The sequence below is a fragment of the Hyperoodon ampullatus genome (genome assembly GCF_949752795.1).
Source record: "Hyperoodon ampullatus genome assembly, chromosome: 12".
NCBI classification, from domain to species: Eukaryota; Metazoa; Chordata; class Mammalia; order Artiodactyla; family Ziphiidae; genus Hyperoodon; species Hyperoodon ampullatus.
In genome coordinates, this window is record NC_136925.1 from 58,724,056 (window position 1) to 58,750,059 (window position 26,004).

A 26,004-nucleotide genomic window follows, 5' to 3' on the forward strand; every position below is an offset into this window, starting at 1 on the left:
GCTGGATAGTCCTGAGTAGCGTAGGTAGTGGATAGCAGGGCTTTGAGGGAATTCTTGTCTGTTGCTACGTAGGAGACAAAGGTCGCTTCCCCCAACGCTTGACCCCATAGCCTCTCTGCTTGTCCATCCAAAAACACACAGGTCTGTCCTGACTGCACTCTCCCGCCTTTGAGAAGCTGCACTAGCCCGGCGGCCGGATCCTCCCTCTCCTACGCTCTATTTTGGGGCCCCATGATCTCATGCCCTCTGCAGACCACGCTCTGCAGCTCCAGTCCAGCCCGCGCCGCGAGGCCACGGAGGGCGATTCCTGCAAGTGTTCGGCTGGTGGCCGGGGCGCGAGGCTGGGAAGGCTGGTGGGTGTGGGAGGGGGGGAGTTAAAGACGCGCCCACGTAAAGGACCCAAAATAACCCACACACAGAGCGCCCGCCATCAGACAGGAAGCCAAATAATCCGGGGCGTTGAGCTGCTTTCCCCTCATTCGCAGCGTCGGGCTGCGGGCGCCGAGCCAAGGGTCTGGCGGCGAGGGGCGGGCGCGGCGGGGCGGGGCTCGCGCGGAGCCTATTAAAGGCGCGGCAGTGGGAGCCGAGCGCCCAGGGCCACGATGGAGCGCGACGGCTACGTGGGGGTCGGGAGCCGCGGCGGCGAGGGCGGGCGCGGCTCCCGGGAGGGCTCTGCGGGGAACGGCCGCCACCCGGGCCGTGGCTCTGCAGCCGAGGCGCCCGGGGAGCCGCAGGCGGCCTCGTCCCTGCTGGCCCCCATGGACATGGGGGAGGAGCCGCTGGAGAAGGCGGCGCGCGCCCGCACGGCCAAGGACCCTAACACCTATAAAGTGCTCTCGCTGGTAGGTCCCGGCGCGCGGGAGGGCGGGGAGGGCGGCACCCGCTCCTGCGCTCCGAGCGGGCGCGGTCAGCACCGGGGGACGGAGAGAGACAGCTTTTGTGCCGCTCCTCTGCGCCTTCTCGCTCTCCTCTGCCGGCTTTGATCGGTGCTCATCACCGCCGAGCCTTCTCTAACCCCCGGGGGGAATAGTTCACTCTCACTTGTATTACTGAGGCTCAGAAGGGCCTGTTTATGAAACCAGGCTGTTAAAAATCGAGATCTTTAGAAATCCCACCTCTTCCCCCACCAAGAGAGCACAAGGTTTTTCGTGGGGAAAAATGACCAGCCCGAAAATTGTTGGTCTTAGGAAGAACCGACAAGGTGTTTTTGTTTCGTTTTTTTTTTTTTTAATTTTATTTTTTAATTTAATTTTTTACCTCTTTTGGGGGAATCTGGGTGCAGTATTGATGACTTTCCTTGCATTAACCGATTCCACTTGAAAAGATTTAACAGAGCTCTTTAAGTTGTATCAGGAACTCTAGAAAATACTTTTTCTCTTGGCTCTGTTTAGGAATTTCCATGCAGCTGTTCAGAAATTCCGTCAATATTCATGTTATGTGAATGTGAAGAAAAGTTAATGATTCTTCGTCTACTCTTTCAATCATAGGTTACACGGTTTTTGTTGCTAACAGAGGTGCACACTCTCCCTCTGCTATTTTGTCGTGACAGCTGCAGGATCCACAATTTTATGAAATGTGGGGTGGCTTTTCATTCTACATGTATGATAGGAAGTGCTGGGCTGAGAGTCAGAAGCCTGGATTCTTGCTTTCATGGCCGTTATTAATTGCTGGGGCCTCCTATAACTCTCCCCAAACCTCAATTTCTTCTACGTTAAAATGAGGGCAACATCACTTCTATGTGCATCAGATAAGATTATTGTGAGGGTCACTGTGCAACATTGCATGTGGGGGAGTAAATTCGAAAACTACAAGGAGATATAATCATTTTACTGTATTATATGGAAGTGACAGTTCTATGTATAGTGTACCTTAAAGCATATAATCACTTACATATTATGATTAAACAATGCAGTGTAGAAGATATCTTTTCTGATTTTTGAAATCTTTCCTTTCATAAGCATTTCCATTTTCACTGTGTCTTGGGTATCGTGGAGATGATACAGTGCTCTGAGGAACCAACATTCCTAGACTAAAGAGATGGTGTCATATAATTAGTACTTAAAAATAAGCCTAAGATTCAAAGGGTAAGTGTCCCGAAACACATACTGTTTGTATCTCAAGATACATTTCTGCATCATATATCACTGTTTAAGAACACCTGATATTGATGAGAACTTAGTTTTAGTCTTTTGAGTCACCTTTTTTGTTTTTGTCAATGGAAGACCTTAGCTTTTGCAACACTATCACTTAACTTAGTATCAGTACTTTTCAGTGTTTGGCAGGCATTCCATAATTGTACGTCAAATCTGTATGTAACTCCCGTGTGAAATCACTTCTACGTGCCAATCTACAGTCTTGAAAGTTTGGTAAATTGCCAGTTGCTAAATTCCATTTTAAAATCTTTCCTATTCATTTACCTATAAATCCACAATAGGTATCAGCAGAGATCTGCCTTTGGAACATGCATTTCAGTCTTTGACACCTGCAGTCAGCTGGTCAAAAAGCATTTCTTTATGCTCTGATGATGCAACTCTGGGCTTTGACATGGAAGTGTCTTTAGTACTTTTACAAGTAGGACAATCATGAATATATTTTATGCCATTAGGAGGGGTCTCTTGCTGTAACACACGTTGAATTGGACAGAATTCTTACTTCATGACTTTTGATGAAATACAGTGGGCCATTAATGTACACCAAAACTCATTGCTGTATTTTTGAAACTCTTAACTAATGGCTTCAGGTGAAAGTGAAACCTCTTACCCATTCTTCTTTCCCTCCCCTACTTCAATACCCTTCTTCCCTCTAGACTTTCCTAAATGCTGCACTTCTAAAGGGAAAAGCCTCCAAGAGGAGCTTGACAGTTGTCATCAGAGAGCTCTGGGACATGTCTTCTAGAGAGAAGCTGCAATTATGGGATTCCTTTTTCAGGTGAAACATCAGCACACTTTTCATAAACCTGAAGAAATGGGTTGACTAGTTGCATCTGGGATTGGGATTACAAGAGCCCAACCACTGAGGTGGTCCTCAGCCACACAGTTGTTATCTAGTAGGATAAACACAAGAGTTGCCTTCTGGAGAGATAGGCAGTGGTGACATGACTGTTGCATTTTTCTGAAAGTGTTTCAGATAAACTTAAATGCCCGAGGTATGTGAGAGTATATGCAGAAGGGACGATCCCGCCCTACCCTGGCTTCTCCCCATTTGATCCCTAGGAAGATCACAGGCTCTGCTCTGGAGGCTTTGGCCCTGGGCTCTGGAAGTACTCATGCCTAGGCACTGAGCCAGACTGTGGAAAACCCCAGAAGGGCAAATAAGTACATGCTTCAGTAGATACGTTAGATCTGGATGCCTTTACTGGTTCCAAGTTAAGTTTTGAACTGAAATGTCAGCTTCCACTGAGGTTGGCCACGGACCTTTATTTGAAATAACTTTCCTGTTCCCTGGCAGGTATTTTCAACCACGTTGCAGTACACTTCTCCACTGTACAGTAAGCTCTTCCATGGCATAATTTTGTGTTTGTGGCCTTCTGCTGTCCTTATGAATACATATACCTGTGTGTGTGTTCATAAGGGGCCTTGTGTGTGGGTGGCTGTGAGTGCAGACAACTTTCACCTTTTGATGAAAGACTTCTTTGTAAGTGGCAGAAGTTGCCCTTGTTTATCAGAAATTTGAGTGTGAAAGTTATTAATTCTGTTAGCTTTTCTCTCCCTCTTGCATCATATCATCTTATTTCTAGAATACAGCATGGAGAATATTCAAGACAGTCCTCTGCTCTTAATCTGACTCAGAATTGACATTGCTTTTTGGTTTGTAAAATTTTATATCTGTCCAGCTATAGTTGAGCATTTTATTTCAAAAATGACCAGAACAGGCTTCCCTGGTGGCACAGTGGTTGGGAGTCCGCCTGCCGATGCAGGGGACACAGGTTCGTGCCCCGGCCCGGGAAGATCCCACATGCCATGGAGCAGCTGGGCCCGTGAGCCATGGCCACTGAGCCTGCGCATCCAGAGCCTGTGCTCCACAGCGGGAGAGGCCACAACAGTGAGAGGCCCGCGTACCGCAAAAAAAAAAGAAAAAATGACCAGAACATCTTAGGGGCCCGAGTCATCTCCTGTTTTCCCCTTATGGTGTTTGTTGCACGTGTTCTAGTAAAACATACCCAAGGTTTCTAGGAACCCAGCAAGACTGTTGTGTTTACTTCTGGGCCTAAGATGGTACCTCACACTCAGTGTCATCTTTTGGTCGAATGAATGAAGTGCACTTTTACTTAGACTGAGTAACACTTTGACTTGGAAAAGGACAAGATGGGAAGACTAAATACACAACCACATACCCATATGGCCAGTTGAAAGTCAGGAATCCAAATATAGATGCATTAATAGAGATGACATTGGGTATCAATTCAGGGATAAGATCAAACTGGAATATCATTTGTTTAGCACATAGGGAGATGGAAGAGGCAGTGAATGAATGATAAACAAAAGTTCCCAACTAAGGCCAGCATACTGAAGAGGCCAGCAGGGCCTCCATGATAACTTGGATTCAGAATCAAGATCTAGCTACTGGGCACGCCCTCAGAAAGAAACAAGGCAGGTGCAGCCGTTTGGCAGGTACAAATAAGGCCATCCTTCAGGTACAAATGGGTCTCCCTTGCTTATACCAAGGCATCTTCTGTTTTGGTGACTTTGCTGTCACACCCCAAATTCAGTCTTTGTGGCTCTTGTAGGAAACTGTTTTCTTCAGCATTGCTTTCTGTGACTTACCTTCTTCTGCTTTGAGTCATATTCTGGTCTCTCTCTCTCTCATCATTTATATTTTAGCTGTTTCTTCTTCATGCAGCCTCTTAGGAATACACAGGCACCCTTTCAACCCCCTTTTTTTTCCATTCTATTCCACTTTTTCAGTTACCTCTGGGCACTCAGTTTTGCCGTCTCCTGCCCCATCATATCCTAATCATGACTGTGAATCATGACTCTCTCTAGAGCCATGTTGAGAGACCTTATGCATTTTGTATAATAAAGATCTGGGGACCATTAACCTTTTTAGAATATTTATAGGAATTTTTTTATCAGCTTCTTATCTTCCTCCAGTCAACTCTTTCTCTCAGATATCAGTATTAAAGGCAAATGAAAATAGTTTTAAATTCAGTTTTGTTTTTGAGTTTGATAAACTCCATTGCAAAATATCTGTGTTACTTTTAAGACATAGCAAATGTATTTCATCTATATTACGGACATTTTAGACAAGCCAAAGAACTTAATCATGATTCATAACTTTTTGGGAGGGTAGGTAGGGGGAAAGCCACTTCAAGTTTCAAACAACACAGGAAAAAAAACTTTTGGAATACAACTTGTAATTAGAGATCTGCCTCTGGTTAAAATAAACATGCCTCCATCAACCATGAAATATCCCCCAAACAACAAAAATAAACAAGAAACCTTTTAGCAAATGAGCCCAAGGCAGAATATAGATTACTGTTCTAAGTTCTGTGCAACAAAAACTGATACTCAGAGTGCTGACCCAATATGAAAACCCTTTGGCATCAAACAAGAGCTAAGTTATGTATTTACCAAGGAAAGAAAGAATAATAATATATTTAAAAGGGCTTCTCAAAATAATGATCAGAATGTTCAGCTAAATATTAACTGGAACATTCTGTTTCCTGATTGTTTTAATTGTATGAGGTTTGAGTACAAGAATTAAGATATTATCGATATCATTATAGATATCAAATAATGTGACATTTGTCTAAAATATGAACTATACTAGAAGAAATAAATAACTTAATAGTGAAAGAATACCACTATTAAAATCTAACATTTCTCTTTTTTTAAATTTCATCTCATAAGGTGAGATACTAACTTTACCTTGATCTTGAGCAAATTCAGAGATGAGAAAAATATTATTATCAAGCTGAGCATCCATATGTAGGGGAGCGTGGGAAGATGTAAACCTCTCATTTTTAAGCAAGTATAAGGTCAGTGACGTAGAAATCAGTTATGAAAATCCTTTCTGGTTCCATCTAAGTCAGTCTATCTTGTGCTGGGCTCCCTCCCACCTCCCTGACAGTCTTCATTAACAAACAAACAAACAAAAAAGGTATTATCGATAGTATTTTTCATTTTATCCTCCCACTTTTGGTTTTTAGAATAACGTTTGGTGGAAAAGTAGGCGGTAAAAGTTCAGATGATTATTACATAGCACTTTGTACTTTCAGAAGCATTTTCTCATATATTTTTAACTGATCCATGGCATATCAGCAACTCTGAAATAGGAAAGTATGGTGACAGTCAATCCTACTTTACAGATAAGGAAACTGAGGCTCTCAGAGGTGTTTCTTAAACATTAGGGTGCATAGGAACCAGCTGGGAACTGTTAAAAGACCATAGATTCCAGGGCTCCAATCCCAGAGACAGTGATTTAGAAGATAGTTATGGACTGAAGGTTTGTGTCCCTCCCAAATTCATACGCTGAAGTCCCAACCCACCAATGTGATGATACATGGAAGTGGGGCCTTTCAGAGGTAATTAGATTTAGATGAGGTCATGAGGATGGAACTCTCATGATGGGATTTGTGGCCTTGTAAAAAGGGGAAGAGAGAGAGGAGATCTGAGCACACACACCCATCCATAGAGGAAAGACCATGTGAAGACATAGTGAGAAGGCAGCCATCTGCCAGCCAGGGAAAGAGCCCTCACCAGGAAGCAAATTGGTCAATTCCTTCATCTTGGACTTCTGAGCCTCTAGAACTGTGAGAAATAAATTTCTGTTATTTAAGCCACCCAGTCTATGGCGTTTTGTTATAGCAACTTGAGCAGACTATGATAGGAATGGATCTAAAGAATCTGTATTTTTTAAACAAGTACCTCAAGTTGTTCAGATGTAGTTGGTTCAGTTATTCCACTTCTAGAAACAGTGGGTTAACTTTATAGGCATAAGTCACATCATTTGTAAGTAGTGGACTATGAGAACTGAAAGGACTTTTAACTACAGATTTTTATTCTGGGCTAATGGCTACCTCCTTCCCCCATTTATTTCCCTTTTATCAGTGTGAAGTCAATAATCATGTTATCGTGAGCTTCCAAAGTATACAGATTTGGGGGAAAGTGACTTCCTTCTTTTTTTTTTTTTTGCGTTACACGGGCCTCTCACTGTTGTGGCCTCTCCCGTTGCGGAGCACAGGCTCCGGACACGCAGGCTCGGCGGCCATGGCTCACGGGCCCAGCCGCTCCGCGGCGTGTGGGATCCTCCCAGACCGGGGCACGAACCCGCGTCGCCTGCATCGGCAGGCAGACTCTCAACCACTGCTCCGCCAGGGAAGCCCGACTTCCTTCTTAATCTGAGTTTCCTTCTTAATATATCTTTAGACGTACTACAACAGGAAAATAGAGTCATGGTAGTCGTTTTGGAGTGAGTGGATTTTCGCAAGCATATCTCATTTGTGGGTCAATCATTTTCTCACCATACCTTAGGACTCTACACAGATTTAGGTGGCAAATATTCTATCACTGATGTGGTTTGAGACCCTTAAAGATCACTCTACCTTGGTTTTCAGGGAATAGTCCTGAGAAAGTATTGGGCTGCCAAAAAGTTCGTTCGGTTAATGAATATGTTGTTCAATAAAGTTCTTGGTGAAAATGAAAAATGCCTTTTATGTTTACTTAAAACCGAAGGAACTTTTTGGCCAACCCAAAAAGCTGATTTCTTTCCCTTGATAAGTTTTTTGGCATTAGCAAGCATCTGGAGCCTTTGGTCTCTCATGGAGAGAGTGAACTGAAAAACTCAACAGTTTTTTTATGATGCTATTATGCAATAAAATAAATTTAGCTATTATTATGTGATTTTTTTCTTCCAAATAGAGTTTCATATTACTCCAGAGTACCTGTAAGTGATTTTGGATAAATACGTTTAGAAGCAAAAGGCAAGACAGGTAGAACAAAGCTTCAGCCAGAGTATTTCAAGCAACAGTTCTCAAAGTGTGGTCTGTAAATCCCTGAGGGGTCCCTAAGAGCCTTCCAAGGGGACTGTGAAATCTAAACCATTTGAACATTAATAGACATTATTCACTCTTCTCACTGTGCTGCCGTTTACACTGCTGGAAAACTGCTTGCCCCTCAGCAGGAATCAGGGCAGTGGCACCAATTGTACACGTCCTCATGCATCTGCAGTTAAAACCAAAAAAGCCAGTTTCACTTAATGAAGAAGTAAAGATATCCTCAATGAAGCAGATTTTATTAAATTTGAACCTAAATTACCTTCCTTTTTAATATTCTGTGCGACAACATTGGAAGTCTGCCTTTAGCACGTCTGCTGCAGCCTGAAGTACTGTTGTTTTCTGGAGGGAAAGCAGTTGAGCTGCTGTTTGAGTTGTCAGCTGAACTAGCTGCCTTTTTCATGGAACACCATTTTTATTGGAAAGAGCAACTGACAAACCAGTGATTCAGACTTGGGTATTTGGCACATACTTTCACAAAAATGAAAAGCATTAGCTTGTCACTTCCAGGAAAACAAAATGAGGTACCTGCTGCCTGTGATAAAATTCGATCTTTTAGGTAAAAATTGAAATTTTGGAGAACTTGTTTCTGCCACTGTAAGCTTGACAGCATCCCAATCCTTAAAGATTTTTTGGACGAAATAGATGGAGATAGTAAGGAATGTGATTTTTTTCATCTGGTACAATGACATGTGTCAACATTTGAAAGAAATACGTAGCAGTGAACCAATATTTTCCAAAGGACCAATGGATGATTTACAAAATTATGCATGGGTGTGAGTGCCAATCAAACTGCAAGATAGACTAATGATTTTAATATAATGGTATGAAAAGTTAATATTGTTTCAAGTTTCATGTTGCATTTCACCTTTAAGAAATTATAACTAAGAATTTTAGTCTAGTTTTAAATAAGAATGTATACAATTATCTGAAAAGGCTTCTTAGGGTCCTCAGTAATTTTTAAGAGTATAAAGGGATTCTGAAACCAACAGTTTTGAGAATATCTGCTTTAAGGAAAGGTGTGTTCATTCAATACTATTTTTAGTACTAGGGAGAGAGGGAAAGGAAATTAAGGCATATAAAAAGAATCAGCTATTTACAACAGTTGTATCATTATTTAGGTAAGATCCTTTATGGATTTCAAAATACTTTTACATCTACCACCTGGTTTGGTCTAAACCACACCTCTGCCATTATCTCCATGTTAGAGATGAAAAAATCATGCTCAGAGAAATTAAGGGGGCTTTCCAAGATCATAAAACTAGTATAATAATTCTCTTAATCTCATTGCTGTAGCTTATTGAGAAATGAAGTCAGACATAATTGGATTTGAATCCTGGTACTGTTATTAGCTGTTTTTGAAGGTAGGCAAATAACTTAAATTTCCTGAATATCAGCTTCCACAACCGTAAGATAGGCTTGATAAAACCCTGGTGGTGGTGTTAGGAGAATTAAATTAGATAAAGTATACAAAGTGGCACATAGTGTGCCCCGAATAAGTGGTCATTTTTGTTGTTATTTTTGATAAGCTTCAGTGTTATTGTTATTCAGTGAATTTAAAATTTTTTCCTTATGCAGAAGACACTTTACATCTTTGCTACCCAAAGTGTGGTCTGTAGACTAGCATATCAGCATCATCTCCTTGGAACTTTTACAGAATGCAGACTCTTGGGCCCCACCCCAGACCTACCCTACCAGAATCTGTATTTTCACAATCCCCAGGGATCTGTCTGCACATTGAACTTTGAGGAACAGCACTCCATAGGGCTATGAGGAGGCACAGAAGGCGCCCCCACCTGGATTTCTTTAGCTGGGGGTTCCAGTCAACCCTTATCCTGCCATTGACTTCATACATGTTGCTATGATTTAAAAAAAAATTACTGAATGTTCCTTACTAACCTCAACTGTGTTAGCGTTGGGTGGAAGTGGTGCTGCTGCTGGTTGCATTTGCCCCTTGCCTTCCTTGAACTTAAGAGGCATATCGATTAAAGTAGCCCCACCGCTTTTGTCGTGTCTACAGGACATTTCATACACAGTCTGTTTGTTTCTTTAACTTCCTTTCCTTACCCTGCCTTGGCTTGTCCTTTAATTGCTCTTTATCGCTGTCCGCTGTGCCAGTCTTCTGCCTTTGCTGTGATCTGATAACACTCCAGTGTTCTTTCCAATTCAACCATCCATCTATCAGAATATCAAGTAGATTTCACTTTACATTGCTCCATCAATAGAACTCTTCAGAGTTTCCACTTCAGTACATTCTCAACAATCTACAATATACTTGACATAATACCAAAACAAAGGAGTCTTAGACCAGGGCTTTTTCAAGTGGTGTTGAGGTATTGAGTCAGGTTTGGTGTCTTTGGCACAGAGTTTACTCCATAATACTTCATCGTCTAAACACGTTGGCTTCCTATAAAGTGCCACCCCGCACCATTTAGATTAGAAACCTCCAAGACCAGGAGAAATAGGTGAATGAAGTATATCAGGTGGGAAGGATGTAGGTTAGGAGCACTGTGAATAGACTGTTGATCTTATCTCTTTTTGGATTAACCAGAGAAACAGTACAAAACAACTCTGCTTGTACACTATTTAAATACCTTACTGATCAGCTCACAGGAAGTAAATGTGAAGAATATTGACATAGGAAAGTATTTATGCCTTTGTCATTTCTTGGAAACTTTCAAAGGAAAAAAGAACATTGATTTTTCTGGGAAGCTTCAAAGATCTTGAGAGACGGGTTATGTGAAGGGTCCTAAACTTGGAGTCACAAGAATTATTTGCTGTGTGACCTTTGAGCAGTTGTTTCACTTTCTGTGACCATAATATGAGAGTTTTGGATTAGGCGGATTTCTTCTCGGTTTTAAATCTTTGTTATAGAGAGCTTATAATATTTTCCCCTTGTTATAAAGGTACTACGTATTGCAGAAATTTCAGAAAGTATAAAAAAAAGTATAAAGGAGAAAATAAAGATTGTGTACTTGTTATTATCTGTTATTAATATTTTGTATTTTTCTCTCAGGACTTTTCTATGTGTATGTATCACTTCTTTTTTTTTTTTAACAAAAATGAGATCATGCTGCATATACTGTTCTATTTTCTTTTTTAACTTATATTTCCATTATGAGATTTTTCCATTGCTAGATGGATTTTTTTTTTAATTTTTAATTTTTGGCTGTGTCGGATCTTAGTTGTGGCACACAGGATCTTCGTTGATGCACGTGGGATCTTTCACTGCAGCGTGCGTGCTCTTCCTTGCAGCGCGCAGGCTTCTCTAGTTGTGGCATGCAGGTTTTCTCTTCTCTATTTGTGGCGCGTGGCTCCAGAGTGCCTGAGCTCTGTAGTTTGTGGCATGCAGGTTCTCTAGTTGAGGCGCATGGGCTCAGTATTTGTGGTACTTGGGCTTAGTTGTCCTGCGGCATGGGGGATCTTAGTTCCCCGACCAGGGATTGAACCCGCATCCCCTGCATTGGAAGGCGGATTTTTTACCACTGGACCACCAGGGAAGTCCTGCTAGACAGCATTTTAATGGACCTTTCATGAATGGGATTTTGAGACTTTTATCAACTTTAGTTCATGGGGTAATCTTTGAAACCATCTCTACTCATACCTCAGACATAATCATTCCCCAAGAATTTAAATATTTTTTAGGACACAGTTTTTGTTTAATTCATCCCTCAACTCCATCTCCATTGCCTGTGTCTCTTCTTATGGTTCGATTATTAGTTTTCTGAAAATAATTACTTCCTTGCACTTTGTTTCCGCTCAGAATTTCTCAGAGACTGCCACAACACGTGGGAAATTGTGTACTCTTAAATGCACTCTTCAGCTTTATTTCTTATTACTCAGGTAACAGTGTTACCACTTGAGGGCTTAACACTTAGAGCTTCATCCATTCACAGAAATCCTGCAGGCCTGGGACATATATATGTAGCCATTTATTAGTCCATATTTGTCCAGCACTCAGAGCAGACCCATGACATAGTAAGTGCTGTGTGTTTGTTGAATTCCCATATGCCTCTATTGAGTTTACTCTATGTCAGACCCTATGTTAAGCCCTTTATCTGCTTAATTGGCACAGTTGTGTGAGGCAGGAGGGAGCAACCGTGTTGGCTGGTGAGTGAGTCTGGTATGGAGCCCACACCTCAGGGGACTCTATGTCCCATATGTTATAGGGGACTCGCACATGTTATATGCATAACTTGGATTTAGAAGTTCAAAGGATTCAGGTTATTTTTCAGCTTCTGCTCTGGTGGTACTTTGCCAATTTAGAGGGTCAGAAAGGGTCTCAAGATGCCTGTCTCACAAAAGTTCCAGCTGTGTTGAAACACACCTTCCATTACAGCTCAGATTTTTACTGTTCGCCAGATACAGTTTACAGGGACCATTTCTTTCCTCTACCCCAGAAATGGTCTTTCACCTCCTTTTTTCTCACCCAACACCAGGTACCCCCTGGGATCCAACTGAATTTATCCTCCCAAAGGAAACGTTCCTTTACTGCTCTTTGTCTTGTATCCCCTGTCCCTGGATCACTTAACCGCAGTTGCCACTTAATCATATAAAGGCCGTAGAGCTTAGTGGTTAAGGGCCAGACTGCTGGAGTTGAATCCTGTCTCTGCCCATAACTGTTGAGTGTCCTTGGGCAAGTCCCTTAACTTCTCTATGCCTCAGTCTCCTCACCTATAAAATGGAGATAATAATAGTAGCTACCTCACAGGTTTGTTTTGAGGGTTATATGAATTAATCTATGTAAACTAATTAGAAAAGTGCCTGAAAGATAGTAGAGGCTAGATTAGGGGTTATTGTTATTATCATGGTTATGGTTAGTAACTTTTTCAACAAATATTTATAGAGTTCCTATTGTGTGGGCAGTAATGGTTAAGAGGCTGGGGGCTAAATGGTGGTGAGGGGAGAGGAAAGACTTACTCCTTGTTCTCATGGTCCATCCCCACAGGACTAGATGTTTATCAAAAAATCCTGCAAGAGTGTCTCTCACTGCAGCTGGGATTGGTGCTGCCTAGAAATTATATGCAGGGCTGTGAGAGAGGGTAGTGAGGGGGAGTTGGCTTAGTCAGAGAGGTCTAAGAAGGTGTCCAGGAGGAAGTGACAGGCGAGCAGAAGAGGATTCTGAGGGGAGGCAGCAGCACATACAAAGGGCCTGGGGTAGCAGGGAGCATGGTGTGACCCAGAATTGGGAGATGACCAGGTAGCTGGTAGGCAGAGAAATGTGTGATGGGTGATGAGGCAGGAAAGGTAGTCAGGGGCCAGGTGCAGGCAGGGCCTTGCAGACCATCTTAGGGCTTTTGGGTTTTGTTTTAAGAGCAATTGAAAATCACTGACATATTTTTCTGTTTGCTTGGTTTTGTTTCCACTTTTGTTCATAGTGACAAAGTCTCATTTACATTTTGGAAAGGTCGTTTTAGCTTTAGCGGCAAGAACAAATTAAAGAGAGCACGTTGGGTGTAGAAAGAGCACCGTCTTATTTTTTTACTTGGCTATTTCATAACTACTTTCTCTTTTCTACTAGATTTTCAAGTTTCACATGTGACTATGCAAATTAAAATTTGCATGAATTAAAATTAAAAAGTGTAAAAAGGAAGTCAGTTCCTCATCATGCTGGCCATTTTTTAAGTGCTCAGCAGTGATGTGCTGGTACTACCCTGTAGGGCAGCACAGACAGAGGGAACATTTTATCATCTTAAAAACTTGAATCGTGCCAAAGATGGTGATATCATAGGGTTTTTTACTTTTATGTTTTTTCCAGCAAGTAATAATGAAAATGTGCATAAAACAAATGTTGTTTGTTGAAGAAACATTTGTTAGAAGAAAAGAAGTTGCTTAAGGGAGTTAAGTTGTGAATGTTTTTACAAATATAATTTTAAGATTCCTTATCCAAATGAACGCATGTAATTTTGTTGACTTAAGCCTAAAGATACACATTAAAAGGTGACACATTTCTAAAATTATGGTTCCCTCCTAAATTATAAACCTCTATATCCATTACCAGATTTTAAGTTCTGTCTTTAAGTTGCGACTGTAATTGTGATTGAGTACCTAACCACTGGATCTTTAAAGAAAGCAAATGGTCATTTTAATCTCCCTGTTAATCCCATTCTCTGTTCTCAGGAAGAATACCAAAAATCCTCTGGAAGTTATCTTTTTGTTGTCTATTTCCACTGAGCTCATTTTTCAAGAATAAATGCAAGGTGCTCTAGTCATTATGTTCCAAAAATTATTTCAGAAAAAAACTAGAAATAAATCACATAAACTTAACTGAATATGACATTCTTTCTCTTTTTGTGTTTCTTCATCTCTGACGTACCACCTGCATAGGCAGGAAACCTGCCTAGGCAAGAAAAACAATGTCGTTTAGACAAAGCCCATAGCCCTTTACCTCTTAGTCCATCTGTTTCATCCTCCGCGTGAGGGTGGCAAGGGCTGTCCTGTACCACTAATAAACTGGTTTCCTCTCTTTCCTGTCTTATGAGCTAAAACAAAACTTAAAACATATTTTCCTAAAATGACTTAATACTCCTTTTATTTAGTGAGTCATGTCTTTCTTGATTGTAGCTTCTAATGAAACAAACTGTTTTCCGGATTATTTTGGCAGTGCTTTTTTTTTTCCCCCTTGAGATCCAACTGAAGCAAGATCTAATTAAAATATGTTTTGCATCTAGGAGACTGAGAACTAAAAACAAGTTAACTCTCAGAATGAAAAGTTCTTTGCCTATATTTGATTTAGCTTCGTTTATGCCTTGGGGTTATATGTATGTGTATATCTGATGTCTGATCATTTGCTGTACGGCCAATTAGAAAAAGACAAGTCCATACCTGGTAATTTAATCAAGAGAATTTAATATAAGAAACCAGTTACAAAGGTGTTGGAAGAGCTGAAAGTCAAATATTGGAAGAGCCGAAAGCCAAATGGGATGCTATGGCAATGTGGCAACCCAGGGAATAGTACCAGAAAGAAGCTTGTACTACCTTGAGGGCAGGAAAAGCAAAGGGGAAAAGCTGATGAAACCCAGAGCTGGCAGCCAGGACTTCCCTGTAGGAGCTGGGACCCTGGAGAGATGCAGCCCCTGCCAGGGGTCCTGTCTGAGGCTAGAACAGGGAAGATGTATGCTGACTTCTCCCGTCCTCCCACCCTCCGATCTTCTGTGTTTCCCATTGGCTTATCCTGGTCTGATGCTGGAGCCAGGGAGCCTGGGCGATATACTGATATTTACTAAGAGGTCCTTTCTCTGAGATAGAAGCTCAGGAGAAAGACAGTGTCAGAGTTTGGGTTTCTCAGGAAACTGACTCTGAGATGGAGACTGGCATCCCAGGGGTTTTATCAGGTGTGCCCTTGAGATCAGCTCCTATGGAAGGAAAAGGACTGCGGGGAGGGCAAGGTGAGCTGTGAAGCAGTCTCTCAGTGGAGGCCTCCCCCCCACTCCGTGAGCTGTTCCTCCTAGCATGACCATTTAGAGCTGTCCAGGAGGGAGCTGGCTTTCCTGGGAAGGGGTGTGGCATTGGGCAAGTTCTCTCTTCAGCTGAGGCAGGCCCTGCCGGCTGGCACCCCCAGCAGCCAGGGGAGTAATTCCTTCCTTCCCGAAGGCAAATCCAGGCAGCTTATCACAGTCTCCACCACTGACGGCGGCAGATGTGAAAGCAGCGTCTGCACATTGTTTAGTTTTAAAAATCATATAGCGCTGAAATATATAAAGCGGAGGTTCAGCTTTTTCACTTAACAATACCATGTATTGTTTAAATGGGTCTATATCCCAACCTATGGCTCTACATAAATTTAATAATATATATATTTTAAAGAATTTATTGATAAAATAAGAAATGCTTATGAAATAGTATTACATGCAAAAAAGAAACAAAATTATGTATAGAAGAATTTCTTGATAAAAAATGTATATAGAAAATATTGTGTACATTTATGTGTGTGTGCATGCATTTTTTAAAAAATTAAAAGTAGCCAACGTTTTTAAATAGTGGAAATTTTGTGGTGGAATAATATGGATTCATGCCTATTTCTTTTTTGCCTTCTCTTTTTAAATAAACTTTTAATTTATAGAATGGTTTTAGATTTACTGAAAAGTTGCAAAGCTAGTACAGAGAGTGTCAATATACCACACACCCAGTTTCCCTGTCACTAACATCTTACATTAGTGTAGTACATTTGTCACAACTAATGAACCAGTGTTGGTACAGCCTTATTAACTAATGTCCAAACTTTATTCATATTTCCTTAGTTTTTCCCTGATGTCCTTTTTGTTTGTTGTTCTGGTATCCAACCCAGGAATACCATGTTACATTTCAATGTCACGTCTCGTTAGGTTCCTCTTGGCTGAGTTTCTCAGACATTCTCAGACTTTCCTTGTTTTTGATGACCTGGACAGTTTTGAGGAGGACTGGTCATGTATATTTGTGGAATGTCTGATGTTTTCCTCATGCTGAGACGGGTATCATATGCTTTTGGGAGACAGACCACAGAGGTAAAGTGTCATTCTCAACATACCATATCAAGAGTCTATGCTATTAATATGATTTAATCATCGATGATGTTAACTTTAATTACCTGGCTGAGGTAGTGTTTATCAGGATTCTCCACCTCAAAGATATTGTCTTTTGTGCCTTTCCATTCTGTACTCTTTGGCAGGAAGTCACTGTGTCCAGCCCACACTTATAGAGGAGAGAGTTCTGTTTCACCTTGAGAGTGGGGTATCTACATAGATTGTTTGGAATTCTTCTGTACTGGAGATTTGTCTACTCTTATTCATTTATTCAATCATTTATTTATATCAGTATTAACTCATTGATATTTATTTTACACTTTGGATTATAACCTACTAATATGTTGTTCATACTTTTGCTCAAATTATTCCAGCTTTGGCCATTGGGAGTTGGCTCCTGTGTCCCTTTGACATACCCCCATCATTGTGTATATGTGTTTAGTACTCCCTTACTTTCTGGTGCTAGAAGATGAGTCTGAAAGTCTAAAACATCATCACACATGGTTACAGTTTTTTGTCTTGTGATGAGAACTTTTAAGTTCTACTCTCTTAGCAACTTTCAAATATACACTACAGTATTAGTAATTATAGTCATGATACTGTATATTACATCTCCAGCACTTATCACTTATTTATTTTATAACTGGGAGTTTATACCTTTTGACATACCCCATCATTGTGTGAGCATGTGTGTGTGTCTGTATGTGAGTGTATGTGTGCCTCCCCTTATTTTCTGGGATAGGACTTTTAGGCTCCTCTTGTCCTATTTTTTTCCCCCTAAATGTTTACTAACATTCTTGCTGCTATAAAACTAGTGAGTGTAACCAGAAGTCCACTTCTCCACCTGAAAATTAGAAGTGGACTTATGTAAACATATATGCCTAAACTCTCTGTGCATTGTACACATCACAAGTACACATCACACCACTCACATCCCTTTATCACTCTGTGGAATAGTTTTCAGACATTTCCCTTCTCTGTGAAGTGATGAAGAAGCAGGTGGTTACCTCTGAATGAAGCTGGCCAGCTGTGCACTTTCAGCAGAATCAGCTATTAGATTCCTTCATTTACCATTTTGCTGTGGAAATGGTTTAAGCATAAAGTCTGGGAGAAAGAAAAGCAAGCATGTTCTCTGATGTGGTCAGGAAGCCATGTTGGTTAGTACTACCAGCTTGATAAATTCATCTCTGTTCAGCATCTGGTCATCAGCTCTGTAGACTCAAAAGTCCCTCGTGGTTTTTGATGGGTCAGGGATTCAGGAAAGGCTTGGCTGGGCAGGTGTGGCTCAGGGTCTGTCATGCAGTTGCAGTCAGATGGTGGCTGGAGTTGCAACAGGGAATGGAGCATCTAGATGCTGGCCAGGCATCTCTCTCCCACTTCAGGTAGTTTCAGGACTTTCCCACTGGTCTCTGTGCCTAGGATAGTCTGGGCTTACTCGCAGCATGAGGCCTCAGAGTAGACTGCCAGCATGGCGGCTGAAGGCTTTAAGAGCAAGTATTTCAGTGATGGATTTACATAATTTTAAAGTAATTGGATAGTATTTTATATTGTTTGGGTTTACCATAATGCATTATATTAACTCAATTGTTTATTGACAGAAATTTAGGTTATTTGCGTGTCTTTGGTATTACAAATAATGCTGCAATAAATAAATATCTCTGTGCATATCCTTATGTGCTTATGTGAACCTTTCCATCAGATAAATTAAGAGATTTGGAATTGCAAGAGTGGAGGATATGTACATTTTGAATTTAGATAGATTCATCTAAATGACCTTTGAGAAAGACACTTATGCTTCTGTGAAGACAGTGTGAAAGTGCCTGTCTCTCCTTATATCCTTCCCAGCACTTGTAATTATCAATCTTTTTAACATTTGTCAATTTCATTGGGTAAAAAAGGGACTCTTTGATTTATACTTCTTTGAATTTTAATGAAGGCGTATGACATATTTTTATTAGCTGTTTTATTTCCCGAAATATCCGGTTTATTACTTTTGGTGTTTTAAAATTATGAGTTATCTTTTTCTACTTAACTTTTATACACTCATAATCTATCATGGAAATTAACTTTTTGTCATATGTTGGAAAGTTTTACCTTAGTTTCTCCCACCCTGATTTTTCTTGTGGTAGGGGTTCTTTTTTTGGAATTTTTACAGAAATTCCTAATTTTTATGAAATCAAATATATCAGCTTTTCCATTATAATTTTTGGATTTTGTGCCATGCTTGTAAAGGTATTTATCACCCTAAAAATATAAAAATATATGCCTATATTTTCTTCTAGTGATTTCATGTTAAACCTTTAAATATTTATTTCATATGTTATTTTGTTGTAAGGCAAGAGATAGAAATCCAGTTTACTATATATTTCCCTCAAGATCTCTTTTCTCAATAGATTGCTTTTCTTAAAAAGCTAAGGTAATTCTGAAGATTAGATAAAGAGAGGCCACAAAAATGTATTTTTCAATACTAACAGTCCTGTTGAAGACAGAAGACGGTTAAATAAGCCGTCAGACTAAGAACAGTGTTGATATTTAATAATTCTGTGATCCCTTGTGGGCATTACCCATTTGTGGATGTGAATAGAAATTCTAGGGGCAGGAGGCTATATCTGAGGAGTTACCCACCAGCTTTTTAAGAGGATCCTGCTTTGTGTTGAGGTGTTTGCTGTTACTGATCTTGTTGATTAGGTGCTTGCATCTCAAGATTCAGTGAGGGTGTGGGAGTCATGGAAGGAAGCTTGCCATCAAAGCTGAATCTCTGCTGAGACCACTACTTTAAACTACCAAATGGACTTTTATGCTTTGACCTTTAACTTCAGAGGGAAACAGAGGGAAAAGTCTGTGAGGGAAAGTCTTCAGAGGGAAAAGTCTGTGAAAGCAGTCACTGTGATCTGGGAGAAGTGATTTGCTCACTCAAGCAGAAGTTATAAGTACTGGATGTTTTTTCCTTTGAAAATGTTTGGTACTTTTGGAAAAAAAAATATATGATCATGTTTTTCTTTTTATTGTATCTGTATGAGATGATGAATGTTAGCTGAGCCTGTTGTGGTAATCATTTCACTATATATTTAAATCAAACCATCATACTGTACGCCTGAAACTTATACAGTGATATATGTTAATTATTTCTTAATAAAACTTGGGGGAAAAAATGAACACTATAGGAAAGGAGAATTACTGGCCTAGATAAAGCAGTTCTCTGGAGGCCTTGCAGGGTCCCCAGGAAAAGTTCTGATACGGAGGATATGGCTCAGGTGAGTTTCTGACCCCCTTTCTGCTTCACCTGGGAAAGTAAGGCTTGCATGCTAGTGTTTCAGGTACTTCTCATGACAGGCCTAATAGTTTATTCCAATGGCCTGTGTTCAACAAGAAATCTTAATACATGTATATATTTGGGGTTATATTTCTTAAGAGAGGAGGATAAAGGATGTGGGGTTAGGGGTGATCCAAATAAAGGTAACATCAAATGTCAGGGGAAAGTAGATTCATAGATATTTTAGATTTATTAGGGAGAAGAGAAAATACCCAGTCCAACCCAATAAAGGGGCTATAGATAACATGCTTTTCTCAATATCACAAAGCTCCAGAAGTAACTCACATCTTAATTTGGGTATAAAGGCATGAGAGTTATTGGTTTCTTTGAGATTAGGGCTACAATTTTGCCAGACTTATATTTTTAATCGAAAATGGATAGAATTTTAATAATTTCCTTACAGTTTATGGTAAAGTTCTAACATTGTTTCTGTTTTCTTAAGCTAGAGTTCTAATTTGATATTCCATTTTAACCTGTTCTCCTAAAAAAATATTTTCCAGTTATCATTACTAGCTCCCTGGGCTACTAATTTGAGCTTTCTTTGAGACTTTTCTTCAAATGCTTATTTTACCAGGATAATTCATTGAAAATTAGGGAAATGATGAAATGACTATTTGCTTGAATATTAAAAGTGCCAAAACCCTTCTCTGGACTCTTAGAGTTTAGACAAGACTCTCATAGTTTTATCTGCCTGAGAGACTGGTTGAACCAAGTGTGTACAGCACTGTGCTTATTCAAGATAATTGTTTTGAACTGCACTTTCTATTATCAGCAACTCCTAACAGATTTATATTTGATTCAGGGCATTATCTTCTTTATCTTTCATGTACATAGTGTCCTATCTGGATGGTAAAAAGTATGTCTGCCATTATCTTTCTTTCTCACTTAGGAAAGGGTTAAAAGCTCAGAGCTGCTGAGTGACAGATGGGGGGAGCCTTTAAGAGCCAGTATTAAAAAAAATAATATAAATATTACATTAAATATTTAAGTATTAATTTAATGATATTTTGCACCTCATAAAACTGCTCTACTGCCTTCTAAGTTTATTTCTCCTCTGTTCTTTTTTACAAGGATATGAGAAAAAAGATACCAAAGAAGAGTGTGTAGTTTCTCAATGTGAATATATTTCTTTTTACTCATGACTAGAATTCACTTTGGTAAAGTCTGTTAAACTCAGCCTGCTACTGATTTCCCCCATTCACTAAATATGAGAAGTAGTTTGTATCTTAAGAAATGTGCCAGATTTCATGGCAATATTTCTGACATAAATTGGAAGAAGTACTGTTGGAAATGATGGTATACATCCAGCAATTCTGTTAATCATTATTGTAAAAAAATGTGTCGATGGTGAATTCTTAGAAAGTCAACCAAAATTTCTGTGCTACGTCTTTGAAGCTTGTTTTTGTGGACTCCTGTCTTAGCATCTCTCATTTTAAAGGTAATATTTTCCATTTTATGTTTGTGGAAAATACAGTATCCGCAGAGCAGAGGTTCCTTCTATCCATAGAAGTAAGAGTCTCTCTGAGGGGGAGTGCTATGGCTTGTGATCTTAGGTTGCTTATAACTCATACAGAGGTCCTAGAAGTGCTTTAGCAGCTGGGCTTGCGCAGGTAGTGACACGTTCCACCCCACATGTATGGATCTGTCCAGAGTCAAAGGAACCCACCATGGTGTTCCTCTCCATTATGTTGTCATTAGCCTCGTGATTGGTCCTTCTAGTTACTCTTAGAAGCAGTGGTTTGATAAATGGCCTTGATCACCAAGACCCTGGATATTTTTGGGGTTTTGTTGTCATTCTTTGTGTGTGTGTGTGTGTGTGTCTATTATAGTTTAAGAAATTGCTAGTTATTGCTTGAAACGTCATAAAATGACTCCCCCATTACACTTTCATTTTAGCACCTCTTCTTCCCTCTGTCATTGTAATCTTCAACCTATGCTAGTCATAAGTTGGTATTGCGATAATGATTTCTGTGACTCCTAATTGAGACCTGTCAATGAGAGAATAAATATTATCATTATTTTCTTAATTGCCAATGCTGATGTAATTGTGAGGGTAAAGGACATCCAGCTTAATACAGTTGTCATATGAGATATTCCCTGGAATAGTACTGGCAGGGACTAATATTTCTTAAATTGAAATTGAAGAGGTTGAGCATGGGCCAGAGAGACAGAGATATAAAAGATATGTTTTTGGAAACTATCAGAAATTAGAAATTGAGATATGGTTTTGAAGTCATAATTTCATTTTATGAAGAAATTGTGCATGCTTATATACCTTATAAGCTATGTATTATATTATAAGTGAATTATCTTATATATGTAATATGTTGTATGAAGTTGGAACATCCTGTGGAGGACATAGGTACTGTGTAATTTATGGTGTATCCTCCATATATAAAGATATATACAAGCTGATCTCACTTTATCTACCTCAAGTTGTGAAGGTGGTCTCAAACTTGAAATTTCCCCAATGTTTTTGGCAGAAGCAAAACATAAATCCTTTTTGGAGGAAAACACCATCATCCTCAGCTTCAAAGAATCCTGAAAATTTTTAACATCAATGAACAGAACACAGTTACAAACACCTAAGCACACAAAGGAAAATGGCAACATGAGCAAAAAGCAGCAGAACCAGCAGAAGCATCACACAGCAGAAGCATCACACAGCAGAAGCAAACAAACAATGACTTCAGACGGTAGTGTTATCAGACACATTATAAATTCTTGTCCTTTTTAAAGAAAATATGGAAGAAATAATAGTGAATTGAATTAGAAGGATAATTTCTTGTGATCCTTCTTTGTGATACATGCTAGATAATGTCTTCTGATCTATTTTTCAGCTCACAAATTCTGTCTTCCACTACTCTACATCTCTTCTGATGTGAAGCCTAATCCCTTAATTAATTTTGTTCATTTTATTTCTAAAAATTTATTTGGTTCTTTAAAAAACTTTCTAGGTTTCCTGATTACTGCTGGTATTATCCCTTTTACCTTTTATTTTGGACACTATTTGAAGAGATGACAATTTTCTAGAACTGACGAAAGATATCAGTCCTTAGATTCAAGTAGCTCATTGAATCATAAAAAGAATAAATAAAAGAAATATAGGTCAAAAAGCAACAGAATAACATTGCAGAGTACAAAGGTAAAAATAAAAATCATTGAAGGTATAGGAGAAAAATGACAACTTTTCTTCAAGTGTGACGGACTGACAGCTGAATTCTCATAGTATAATGAGATCTTCACTGTGCAGAAAGAAAACAATTGCCAGACTGGAGTTGTATACCCCTGCAGAAATACCGTTCAAGAATGAGAATAAAATAAAGACACGTATATACTAACAAACACTGACAGAATCTGCCATGAGGAAAGTTTTAAAAGATTTCTTTATGCAGAAGGAAACTGATTCCAGATGTTTCCAGATGAAAAGTGTAAAGGAAAAAATGCATTAAAATGCACAAACTTGTAAATATTTGGGTAGACATAAATGTACTTATAAAACAACAATGTCTTAGGGGTTTAAAAGTTAGAATAAAAGTAATATTAAAAGAGAATAAAGTCCAAAAAAGCTAAAACCTAAGCGTCCATATCAACAACTTAATAAAAGAAAACCCAGAAAATTAGACCTGGGATATGGAAGGAAAGAAAAAAATAAAGATAAGACTAGAAATCAGTAAAATAAAAAAGAGACTGACAAAGTAAAAAGCAGATTCTTTGAAAAGGTATGATCCCCCATGGTGAGCCTGATTACCCAAAAAAAGAGAGAAGGCACAAATTACATCAGGAATGAAAAAAAGGAACACAAATTCAGTGCTACAGCCACTGAAAAAGTAACAAGTGATTATTGTAAATCACTTTATACCAACATAGTTGAAAATGCAGATGAAGTGAAAAATTTCAAGAAACACTGAGTCAAGAAAAATTAGAGAATCTAAGCAATTCTATAATCAATGAAGAGATTGAACCAGAAGTCAATAAACTTCTTGCACAGACCTTTCTAGGCCCAGAGGGCTTCCACAGTTAGTTCTATCCTTCAAGGAAAAACTACCTCTGATCTTATACTTCTTCACTGCTTATTGTGAAGTGAAGTTGGCATCGCCTTTCACTTGAAGATCTTTTTATTGTTGGTGTTCTGGTATTTTATAGTGATGTGAATAAGTATGAGCCTTTGATTTATTATTCTGGTTACTTGATATTAGTAGTATGAGCCTTTTGATTTCAAGATTTGTATGTAACTTCTTGAATCCTTTTGAGAATACTATTTAGATGGATTTGTTTTAAATGTTTTTCTCTCTTCTCCTCCCTGTTTTTCCTTTGTGTTGATCTTAGACCTTTTCTTTTTGTTGATCTCATATTGTAGGCTTACCTCAAATGACTGGTGAATCATGGTGGTTCATTGATATTTAAGAATGAGGGATTAGGTAGGTTAAATGGAGGCAGAATTTGTTGATTAGAGTTTGTTTAGAGTAAGTGGGCAGGGAGGACTTCCTGTTATGCTGAAGATCACTAAAATGCCAGAATGAGGTAAACTTTACTCTGGGTCACTAGTATCCGTGCTAGCTCCCTGGGTTCTCCAGTATACTGATTCTAAAATTATATGGGTTCATTGTGGAAACTGGAAAATAAAGGTAAGTACCAAGAAGATAACAAGAATCACTGTGAACCCATCAGCCAGAGATAAGACTATTTGTAAACTATGTATTATGTATAACATAAAATTAGGACCATATTGCCTATTCTGTTTTACAGTTTGCAGTTCATACTCAACAGTGTCTTTCCCCAGGTCATTAACTGTTCTTCTAAATCATAACTGTTAATGGCTGTATAATACTCATATTATATACATAGTCCATATTTTCTTTAGCCATTTTCCTATTATTAGACATTGTACATATGTCTATTTTTTGTTATAAATAGTACTGCATGTATATATTTGTATCTAAATATTTGTACATAATTTTTTTACCTTAGGATAAAGTGTAGGAAGTGTAGTTTCTGAGAAGTATATATACTTTAAGGTGTTTGTTTCAGACTTTTTCTAGAGATTTTTATATGCACAGTGCTTGGATCCATCCACAGCTAATCTTTGTTAAGTGTGCAGATATGAATCTGTAGTAATCTCTAATACACAAATTGGTGTTTACATGGATCCCTTTTTCAGTGGCATGGGTTGGAGAGCTGCTGTATAGGTATAACTAAAGTTACCAGTACAGCCATTCCCTGCAAAATAATAATTTGCTTTTCTTCTCTATTACACCTTTTCGACATATTTTCTTTACCAGTGCATGGTCTTCAATCACTGTTAAACAGATTACTGCAGAATTAACACCCCCCCCCAAGAAAAAGGGAAATATTAGTATACTAGTTTATGGCATCTCTTTTAACAGCAAATAAGAAAGAATGCCCTGAAGTTTGATTAAACATTGATAAGGTTATATTGTTCCTGTGGAAGAATCTGTAATGTCTCAGTGCTCTAAGTCTGTTGGATATTCCTAGTAGGAACTGTCATTTATGGAGCACCTCAGTGCCCCAGTCACCAATCTGGGTACTTTCTGTAAATTATGTCCAAGGCTTGTGCCAGTTTTTTGAGGTGTGTATTATCACCACTTCATAGATAAAAAATAATGTTTAGCAAGGATATGAAACATTTTTCTAAGTCACATAGTTGGTGGTTGTCTATAAGTCACAAGAAGGTAAGCTCCATGAAAGCACTGAAATGTTTTCGTTTCTTAGTGTATACCCAGCACGAGACTCTTCTTAACACGTGGTAGCCTCTCAGGAAATATTTGTTGAATGCTGAAAAAAAATGAATGAACAGAGGTGGGATTTGAACCCTCGCCATTTTGAAACGGAACCCCTTTCTGCCAGGTAGATGTCAGCTTCTTCAGCGTGTTCAGGTTTCACTGAGAGGTTGAGTGTGAGGTTTGCCCCTAAGTGATGTGCTTGTCCAGTGCGTAGTATCTCCTTCCCCCATTTTCATTTGACCAGTTATATAAATTGCTTCACATAAAATTTCACTGCCATTTGGGAGAATCTTCAGTTAAGTCAAATGTAACTAAAACGATACTGAGTATATAAGAGGCCAAGCAAAAGTCAGAACCTTGTCTTTAAAAAACTTCTCAGTACACTCAAGCAGTTGTTCTAACTTCTACACTGAATTTTGTAACACTTCAAAGTTCTTCAAAAACAAGACATTA

General features: G+C 39.2%; 1 protein-coding gene across 1 annotated transcript in view; it reads left to right on the top strand.

Annotated features, from left to right (window-relative positions):
* Window positions 1-602: 602 nt before the first annotated feature.
* Window positions 603-26,004, top strand: part of ENPP1 (ectonucleotide pyrophosphatase/phosphodiesterase 1) — a gene marked incomplete at both ends in the record, with an annotated part of 64,589 nt that continues 39,187 nt past the window's right edge. The window contains one exon of the mRNA XM_079716597.1: window positions 603-842. Within this exon, the coding sequence (XP_079572723.1) occupies window positions 603-842 (240 nt within the window). The remainder of the gene's footprint in view (window positions 843-26,004) is intronic.